General features: G+C 43.2%; 1 protein-coding gene and 1 non-coding gene across 2 annotated transcripts; both read right to left on the bottom strand.

The window, feature by feature from the left end:
• Nucleotides 1–1894: 1894 nt before the first annotated feature.
• Nucleotides 1895–7149, bottom strand: RPL30 (ribosomal protein L30). Its single transcript, XM_005291629.4, has 5 exons — nucleotides 7041–7149; nucleotides 6908–6958; nucleotides 5621–5766; nucleotides 3838–3968; nucleotides 1895–2493 (listed from the first exon to the last, which is right to left on the bottom strand). Exons 2-5 carry the CDS (start codon nucleotides 6926–6928, stop codon nucleotides 2444–2446), a joined length of 348 nt encoding a protein of 115 aa, XP_005291686.1. The 5' UTR covers nucleotides 6929–6958; nucleotides 7041–7149; the 3' UTR covers nucleotides 1895–2443.
• Nucleotides 2834–2961, bottom strand: LOC112059521 (small nucleolar RNA SNORA72). The gene has a single exon (XR_002888839.1). It is a non-coding gene; the product is annotated as a small nucleolar RNA SNORA72 (small nucleolar RNA).
• Nucleotides 7150–10350: the final 3201 nt, after the last annotated feature.

Here is a 10350-nt window from a genome sequence, read left to right on the forward strand (position 1 = left end):
TGAATGTATACAGCTTTAGCTTATACTGCTTTGTAAACATATCTTGTAATGTCCTGTTAATTTTATATCTACTTAAGTACAATTCATTTTTGAGAATGAATAGATTTAATTTTCAAAAGTATTTACTGGTTTGACTCAAATTCGTAATACACATCTCCCCTTGCAACATGTTAACTGGTAAAGAAAAACATGACTGGTTTACAATGGTAGTCTCAAACTAGACTGAAGCAGTAAGTGGTGGCATTCTGTAATCATGCTGTTAGATTGCATCCAATTTGTGTGTGTGCGCGCGCAAAAGATCCATTAGTTCTTCAGACTAGTCATAAAAAAAAGTTACATATAGCTTGTTAGAGCTTTAGTTAAGTAAGAGGTTTCAAATCTGACATTTAGCTCACACATCCCTTTCTAGAACTGAGAAGAGTTTCATCTTATATGCTTCCTAGCATACAGCAACAGTTTGTTTTGCTTGATATCAGCATTAGTATCTGCTCATGGGAGTTTATAGACACCCAAAATACAAATATTATGCCTATAATTGAATATGGTGGCTGATGGATCCTGGCACACACAATGTCTCTCCCCCCCCGAACTTTAAATCTCAATGTTTACATATAGACAATTAACTTTTGTTTAGCATACAAATTAAGTGGTATCCAGTAAAAACTGTCCAATTTGAATAACTGGAATTTAAACAGGCAAATTGTACATTTCATAATCATTTTTAAAATAAACTTCCTTTTAACGAGAGGATCCTAAGAGTCAAAGATCAGTGGGGTTAATTCTTCTAATATCAGAGGATTTAGTTAAGTAACTTCCTTCATGTTTTATTGTGATGTATAATGGATGTCACTTGAAGGGATTCTTACAGTTCAGAACAGATTTAATATTAATAGTCAATGACTGATTCAGCATACATCAAAAGGGGAAATACACTTTACTACAATTCTGTGTATGTGTATTTTGTATGCCTCTATTAAAGATAGATTGCTGAAAAGTTGGAGCCACCTATGAGAGAAATTGTATTTTTATTGTGTATTTTTTATTAGATGCCTGCAGAGAGCTAACCGCTCACATCTAAATACTCATTTGTATTAAAATAGCACCAGTGATCAGGGCTTCAGTGTAGGCACAGTACAAAGAGAAAGATGGTCCCTGTCCAGAAGCAGAGACCAAACATTTTCAAGCATAACCAATTATCTGAATAAATCTCCTTAAAAAAAAGCATCATCTGCAGATGGGATGCATAGTACTTTCTATAAAAACAACCAGTCCCTTTATGATGTCTCAAGTTGGGCACCCAGCCTAGTAACTTTAAAAAAATTATACCTCATTGCCACTTAGATTTTATAAACACTATTTTAATATACCGAAATGAACTCTCCCTTTAGAAATATAGGCCCACATTAGATTTGGGTGAACTAGGGTTTTCAATTGAGTTGGGATATTAGCATGAATAGACCCAAAACATGAAACCAAAAAGAATGAAATCATGAGAAGTGTCAAACTTGTAGTGACCCTTCAAAATGCCAGCGTTACCTCATTTAAGGATTGGGCTAAAGCAAAGAAATAACTCTTAATTGGGTACCAGGTGCAGTAAATAAGGCCAGATGAAGGAGTTTCTTCTATAGCCTATTTGTTAAGGTCTGATAATTGGTAATAATCTCATGTTTGTTAAAGCATATATAAAAAAAGTAAACTCAAGGATTCACTGCTAATACCTACCTGACCAAGTTGGAGCCAACCAATAGAGGGCTAAAGCCAGGGTGCCTAGATCATTTGTAAGTATCTTGATCAAATGCTTATAAATGTTTTGTTACTCCTTGAATGTAGTGAGCTGCTTGTTGTTTAGGCTTTTTACGCACATTTAGAGCAGTTTTATAAATACCATTCAGTCTTTTGATTTAATAAAAGATTTTATGGTTAAAATTATACCCTACATAAATAATTCCAACACTTCCCTGGGAATGAAGAGGAAAAAAAAAAATCTCATCTCTTTCCTGGATCTTAAAAAAAAAAAAAAAGTAATTTTTAGTTCAAATAAGTCTCTTCCTTCTATACATTTTTAAACAAAATTCTCCCAACCCCACACTTTGCTTACCTACCTCAGACTCACCTTAAATGAAATTAGATTAAGTTTTTAGGCTGTTTTATGTCCTCCTACTCTTAAATTAACCATGCAAAACAAAATAAAGCACAAACTATTAGGATTTTCAGGGATTCTTATTCTACTTGCCCTATTCAAATCCAAAGCCTTTGGAAAGTTTCACTGTTTTTTGTAGAACACATTTGTAACAGGAAAGGAGGCACAGCCATGGTAATCAATCTCTATTTGCAAACTTGTGCCCCAAACTAGCAACAGTATAATTAATACAAAATACGTTTTTTTTTTTTAAACAAGTCTATAACCAGTTTTATTATAGAAAGGATGACAGCTCTCCAGCTTTTACTTCTCACTGGTCTGCTCTGGCATGCTTCTAATGATGTCAGAATCACCTGTAAATGGAAAAATAAGCCATAATCAAATCTCAGGAAAGGGGCCACAGCAAAATCCATTTACAAATACCGGACAACTATTTGGAAGCTATTTTAAGTTTTCCATTCCACAATGATCAATATCTTCCACTTACAAATCTGTTACATCTTGGCTTTTGAAAATTCTATCACATTAATTAAAAAAAAACAAGTTTTGGCACCAACTAATAGTTTTGAAGGATAGAGACCATACTCAGAAGTATACTAATATAATAATAAATGCTTTCCTTTTAAAAATCAAGATGTCAAAACTGTTTCTATATAAATTATACTAATGTATAACACAAAATGAAAATTCCATACATGTCACTAGCCATTAAAACACGAAACTAGAGAAATAAGCAAGTCCTGGGGACACATTGTAGAGTTTTAATATAGCAAGTGACTAGCCTGATCACTGAACTATCAGGACAGTGACAATATTTGCAGGATATGCAATACCAACTCAAAAGCAGAGGTATTGTACAGACTTAAGAGCTAAATCATACAACTAAAATTAAGAAAATATTGCATGTAGCCATTATATTAAAATAGTTATTCACAAGTCAAATCTGAAACATTATAAATTAGGTTTTGCTGAAGTTAGTTTGAGAGCAAAATATACTGTATTCATATCATATGCACCATAAGCAGATAACTACAGTGAAAATTCAAATGGTCACTCAGTGACAATTCCATACAGATGCATACTGAAATGCAGTGAAATCCATCTTTAAGCAGCCATTCAAAGTGGCTGACAAAGCAGCAACTAAACAGAGACACTGCCTAAAATAGAGCAAGATTGGACTATGTTTATAGATACTGTGGGGAAAATAAAGACAAGAAATTGCTTAATTAAGAGTTCATCTTAGAGGTTCTAACAGTCAGCCTTTAGGCCCAGAGATATCACCTGCCAATGGTAATTATCTTTGTTCACTGCTGATGACAATCTTTTTAAATGAAAAAGGTTAGAGTTTAAGCAATCCTGTTCACTTTCAAGCTTAGATGTCAAATAAGAAACTGGATTAGAGATCATATTTCCAAGCCAATTCTGGCCAATCGTAAACAGGATTAGCACAGACTGCAAAGTATTCTAAAGACCCCATTCCTGGTGGGAAAAATAGGTTGCTGAGGTGAAGCAAGCCCAGTAAAGAAAACATGCTGTGTCAAGCAAACGAGCTTTACTTTTTTTTTTTTTTAATATAAAATGTTCTGTGTTTTGTAAGTCCTGTCCAGGCCCTGGATCCTGGTTTTAAACAGAATGGCAAATCCAGTGAACGTTTTGTGGTGATGAGTCACAGGTAAGCAAGAAGCTAGAATACATACCTGGATCAATGATAGCCAGTGTGCACACTCTGTAGTATTTTCCACATGCTGTACCCAATTCTATATTGTTGCCGCTGTAGTGATGCACGCCAGTCTTTGCCAACATAGCATAGTACTCAATCTCTGATTTTCTGAGAATTAAAAAACGACATATCAGAAAATGGTACACTCACTCATTCCCATCAAATGAATCCTTCAATGGGATGTTATTAGACCAGTTTGAATCCTAACTACACTTCCAAAGTTTTAGATTGAGCAGTGAAGTTAGTTTTATTCCTCCACTTGAGGTTTGTGTTGGGGGGCAGTCACCATCTTTCCCCCAAGGGGAGGTCTGACTTCCCAATCACAGCTTTGGGATGTAGGAGTCGGATTCTGTTGGTTAGGAATGGGGTTTGGCAGCTCTGGTTAGCGCCGTTATCTTTTCCAAGAGAGGCCCCAGGGGCTGCTCAAATAGCAGGTAGGCTCCCTTGTACAGGGAAAAAGGGCTTACAGGAGATGCAAATGTAGATTGCCGACAGAGTGTGGGAGTGAGCAAGACTACTTGATGGGTTGGTCATTGGAACCTGTAGCTGATGAGTAAGACTGCGAGTTTGTCAAGGAGATCAAGGATTACGTGACTTTCCGTGACTTCTGCAGTGGTCAGCTGCTGCTGGGGCAGTCTTGCGCCATGCGCACCCTCCCCCAGCAGCAGGCGTTTGGATGTGGAAGGAGGCTCAGGACTGGGGGTTGGGGCACAGGATGGGGTGAGGGCTTTGGGCAGCACTTACCTCAGTGGGGCTCCCTGGAAGCAGTGATATGTCCCTCCCTCCCCCAGCTCCTAGCCCACCACTGCGTGGCCGCACCTCCACCTTGGAGCTGAGGGAGGGACGTTGCCAAAACCCCCCACCCTCCCCCAAGCAATGGTCCTAGGCTGCTCCCCCCAGAGCACCTATTGCACCCCCAAGATTTAGTTAGGGGACAGGTCACAGGACAATTTTTGTTTACTGCTAGTGACCTATCCATGACTTTTACTAAAAATGCCTGTGACTAAAACGTAGCCTTACAAGGGCTGGGGAAGGCAGGTGGCCAGATGCTGAGCAGACAGGGAAGCAGGAACCTGGGCTTCTGGTGGTGACAGAGGCATTAAAGTGAATTGTGCAGGTTCTTTCACATTCCTAGCTTGCCCCTTTTTCACCTGGCCTCTATGAGCTGCAGGTCTTGTCAACCACCACTGGTCCCCTCCAGCAATCCAAACTCGGTGCAGATCCACATCAACCTGTCTCCCCACCCCCAATAGCTCCAGCCACTACAGGGTCTGAATCCCTTTTCTGCATCTTGAAACTCCTCATAAAAAGTTCTTTTCAACGCCACCAAACCCTTATTTGATGACAGACCGGATCCAGCCCACACAGCATGAGGTTTCAAAATGGGGGGGGAGAAGAGAGTAGAAGCCCTTTAAGATTCCTTCCCCACCTGCATAACAACCACTTTGCTAGACCCTTATTTGAGTCATACCACCTGTAGAAAGTTTTTTCTTTAGTATAAGCTTCCTTTGCTGTACAGAAGCTGGGCAGCATAATTTAAAAGCACTTTACAAGCTCAGTCCTGCATTGTTTACACATGCAACTTGCACCAGAGATCCAGCCCTGTTTTGCAGCAAATATTATAACATTGTAGAACTAGGACTGTTCAGCGGACTGTACTAAAAACGTTCACACTGTGAACAGCATAAAGCAGATGTGGATAAAGTATCTTTCTAAAACTAGTTTTCAGGAAGTCCAATTTCCAATATAATGGTACCTACCTCAAAGCAGGACAGTTGTTGGCTAGGATGACCAACTTGGCTTTGCCCTGCCGAATCATTTTCAGAGTCTGTTTGTACCCTAGCACATATTTACCACTTTTCATAACCAGTTGAAGCCTGGAGTTTATGGACTCTAGCGACTTTTTCTGCAACAGAGTTAAAATATATGGAGTAGTGCAGATTAATACAGAGAATGAACAATTTTAAAGAGCTTTAACTAAACACAAGTCTTTTGGTTCACTAAGATTTCTACTATTTATAGTGCAAAATATTAAGTAGCTCATATCTAAATATCCAAGTTAAGAAAACGCTTGTCAATAAAATAAAAATTTTGTGTTAACACAATATGACAACATTTCTCAGACTTCAAGCTAGTCCCCTTATTTACCTCTCTTAAATGCAAGAAGAAATTAACTGACTTTTTAAAAAGCTACTATACAAATTATGTTATATTATTCTGAACTTCCAGCCTGACCCTACCCTTTTTAGTGTCAGAATATTTGTGGGATCCTACACTCAAAGGTCCCTTTTCAATTTACCAAGGCTAAGCCAGGTTTAGAAAGAAGCATCAAGTTACTCCATTCTAAATTGCAGTCTGACCTGTCCTGTGTATACATTTCATGCAATATAACAATGACAGTGATCACTAGTAACACGATGCTGAAGTGACGCTTTGTGGCATATTGCAACTAGGTAGTGAATTTTGTAAATACAGAGGACATGTTACGGCACGACACCCATACTTTCGAGTGTACAAAAATAAATGCAATGCTAATCACAGGGTAGAGCAACATATAAGAACAGACGCTTAAATGCACTGACCCTCACCCAAACTTTGTTCTGGAATAATTAGGCAATAACCTGACCGCACAAAGGTAGCTCGCAACGCCTCGAGGGGAGGATATCGACACGTGAGGGAATATCTGGCTGACAGTGATAGCGAGACTCAGAAGAAACAGGCGAGAGCGAACTGAGGGGCAGCCCCCACAGCAAGGGGGCCGATACCGCCCTGCGCCAGGAGCGAGCACCTCCTACGAGCTGAAGGAGCCCAGTGGCCGGCCTCCCAAAGCGCCTTGGGGCGCGCCCTGCTTCACTCCCCTCATTCATCGGGTTCCCCCTTCAGCCCCCACCGCCGGGACAGCCCGGAAACCTCTGGCCGCTCCCCCGCCACCCAGCTCTCAGCAGCAGCCTCGGGAGACCCAGCCACCCGCAAGGCAGCTGCCCCGGGGCCGCTCCACAGCCTCCCGCCGCCGCCACGTGAGCGCCGGGCCCGCCCCGTTCTCTCACCGTTTTCTTCGCGGCCACCATGTTGCTGCCTCGTGTCGGGTCCGGCGGTAGCTGAAACGCAAGGAGGAAAGGTTAGTGCCTCGTACCGGCCGACCCGCAGCGCCCCTGCCCGGCCCCGCGGAGCCCCGCTCACCCGAGACGCGCCTCCAAGATGGCCGGGCAACAAGAAAGGAAGAAACTCCCACAATGCAGCGCAGATCCCCCCGCGGCTCGGCGAGAAATCTCGCGAGAACTTAGTTTACTCCGCCCCTTCCGGGTTGAAATACGCCTGCGCCAGAATCTACAGGGTGGGATTTGTAGTGGGGGTGTTGCCTTTCTCCCTGGCAGGGGGAGGGTAGTTGAGCGGGCTGGTTCTCTGGCTGGTGGTAGAAAGGGGGGAGGGCTCTGTAAGGGGGCTGGCTCCTGTTGGGTGGGGCTCTGTAAGGTGGCTGGCTCCTGTGGGGTGGGGGGGAATAGCTGGGGGGCTCTGTAAGGGGGCTGGCTCCTGTGGGGTGGGGGAATAGCTGGGGGGCTCTGTAAGGGGGCTGGCTCCTGTGGGGTGGGGGAATAGCTGGGGGGCTCTGTAAGGGGGCTGGCTCCTGTGGGGTGGGGGGAATAGCTGGGGGGCTCTGTAAGGGGGCTGGCTCCTGTGGGGTGGGGGGAATAGCTGGGGGGCTCTGTAAGGGGGCTGGCTCCTGTGGGGTGGGGGGAATAGCTGGGGGGGCTCTGTAAGGGGGCTGGCTCCTGTGGGGTGGGGGGAGTAGCTCAGGGTCAGGGGCTGGTTCTCTAGCTGGGGGGAAAAGGGGGTGTAATTCTGTGGAGGCCTGGTCCTTTGTCTCAGCCCAGACCTGGAATTGTTATGTGATTGCCCTGAGAGGCAGAGGCCCAGTTCATTATGGTTTCCCTGTTAGAAGGTGCTCTCAACATCAGAGGGATGAAGAAGGGAAATTTCTACTCCCCATCCCCCTTAACTCTCTGGTTTTTATTTGTTTCTTATTCTTTAAGTGATCTTTTTTCCACTGCCTTTCCCTTCTCCCCTGTATCCTGTGGTCAGTTTCCTTTGTTCTAGAAAATGGTTTAAACAATTTCTCCAAGCACAGTTTTGCATAAAATCCCTGTACAGAAATCACTTAAAATGGGGATGAGCAACTGGCAACCCAGGGGACCACCTCCAGCTTGCCAGATCACTTTATTTGGCTTGCCACAGCCCAGATTGGAGAAGGGAACATCCAGGGGAGAGGGCCCTGCCTGCATGTGGCTGTGTCTCACATGACATTAGCGAGAGCGGGAAGCTGTGCTGTATGGGCTCTCCCCAACTCAACCTCCCTGTGACCCAGCAATCTCTTGGTGTCAGCTGTCAGGGGGTACAGTGGAGAGGCATAGATTTTACAGCAATCTCCTGAGTCTGGTATGTGCATTATAATTCACCAAAGAATGTAATGTGAGGTCCCAAATAAAAGGCAGTGTTACATTGGATATCCATATTAGTGTGAAACACATGTTGTATAAGGAGCTAAGTATATACAATATTATAAAGTCCGTGTCTAGGGACTGACACTGTGAAGGTTTCTTGTCAGACAAGAAATGTTTACCTAGCTGATTGTTCACGTGTAAAATAAGTATTGTATAGTTCACAAAGGGTCTCCTATTACTAGTCTGTACTGAATGTTAATGAAGGATTTTGAGAGTTTCAAAGAAAGAAAATAACAGTAAGAGAAAAATCAAGATAGGGTTTTCTTTCCCTTCCCTGAAGTGCACATCAAATATTTGCTCTGCGGGGGATGTGGGGGATATGTGGGGGATAAAGAAGACATCCAAGAACTCTTCAATGAGGAAGTAAAAGGACAGTGAGTTTGCTTCATGAAAGACGGAGTTGTAGTCAGGTTTGGTTGAAAACACTGGCGAGAACTTTGGGTGAGAAACTTCTTTAGACCGGAGGCTAACCTGTTAAGTTTAGTCTCTAGAAAGCAAGTTATGATTTTATTTTATATGTAAGCCTTTGTTTTCAATGTTCTTACTATCCCTTGAATTGCTGTTCTTTGATAAACTTACTCTTGTTTTCACTATAAATACAATCTAAGTGCTGTGGTTTTAAGCAGAGAGGTGATCCAGAGTTGAATCTTGCAAGCTGGTGGTGTACTCTTCCTTTGGGAAAAGCAGGCCTGGTATTTCTGAGAGTGTTCAGTGGATAAGTGGCTGGACGCTGTGGGGAATGGTCTGAGAACTTGGGGGTTGGTGTATGCCTAATGCTACCTGTAGAGAGAGAGTGAGGCCTGGAAGGCAGTGCTTGTGCTGCCAGAGGCTATTGGTTTCAAGAAGCTGGTCCACAGTGGGCACAGACAAGACTGCATCATGTTAAGGGCAGGTAGTGGTGAGGTGCCCCACAACCACGTGTACCATGGGGGGGTGTCACTGCCCGGAAGTGGGACCTGACCACTTCCCTACCCCCACCCCACGTCATACACCCACTGACCCACCAAAGTCAGATCCTCCCAGCGGGCCAATGACGTTGCTCAAGATGGTGTTCAGAAAAGAAAACGTTTATATAGTATTTTTTATTTTGAATTTCTTAGAAATAATAAAACTGTCATACAATTTTATACAATTCTTTGCCTGCCAGAGAGTTTTTAGTGTTTGCCAGACACCTGGCAATGCTTCAGTTCTGTCAGTTTGTTGATGTTTGGCCTCAGTGACTAAGCAGTTGAAACCTTCAGGATTGCAGCAAGGTGTGCATCAGATAGTTGTGTTCGGTATTTTGACTTGCTTATATTCATTGTGGGGAAAAAAAGTGCCGCTGCCTCCATGGCTGACTCTGCCCGGCAACTAATGATGCTGCCTCCATGGCTGACTCTGCCCGGCAACTAATGATGCTGCTTCCATGGCTGACTCTGCCTGGCGACTAGTGATGATATCTCTGTCCCTCTTCCCCAGCCAACGGGAGCTGCGCGGGACAGTGCCTGCAGCAGACATTGCCGGCCACGTGTCTGCATTTGTCTCTCCTCCACAGGCCGCAGTGGGGAGGTTCTCGGGCTGCAGATGGCCCGCAGGCTGGGACTTTGAGACCCCTGCTCTGTAGGAACCAAAAAGCTTTTCTTTTATTTTTATTAAACAAAATAGGGTATGTTCAGTTGTTACAATAGGAACAAATTCTATTTGTTCTATTCTATTCCTATTGTATCTTTATATTCCATTTTCATATAACATCACCAAGAACCATGTAAAAAGAGAGACAATGAGAATTTTAGCCAACTACAGTGACTCATAAATTAAATTTAAATTAAATTAATGGAGATATCCCATCTCCTAGAACTGGAAGGGACCTTGAAAGGTCATCGAGTCCAGCCCCCTGCCTTCACTAGCAGGACCAAGTACTGATTTTGCCCCAGATCCCTAAGTGGCCCCCTCAAGGATTGAACTCACAACCCTGGGTTTAGCAGGCCAATGCTCAAACCACTGAGCTATCC

The sequence above is a fragment of the Chrysemys picta genome, chromosome 2, assembly GCF_011386835.1.
Source record: "Chrysemys picta bellii isolate R12L10 chromosome 2, ASM1138683v2, whole genome shotgun sequence".
NCBI classification, from domain to species: Eukaryota; Metazoa; Chordata; order Testudines; family Emydidae; genus Chrysemys; species Chrysemys picta.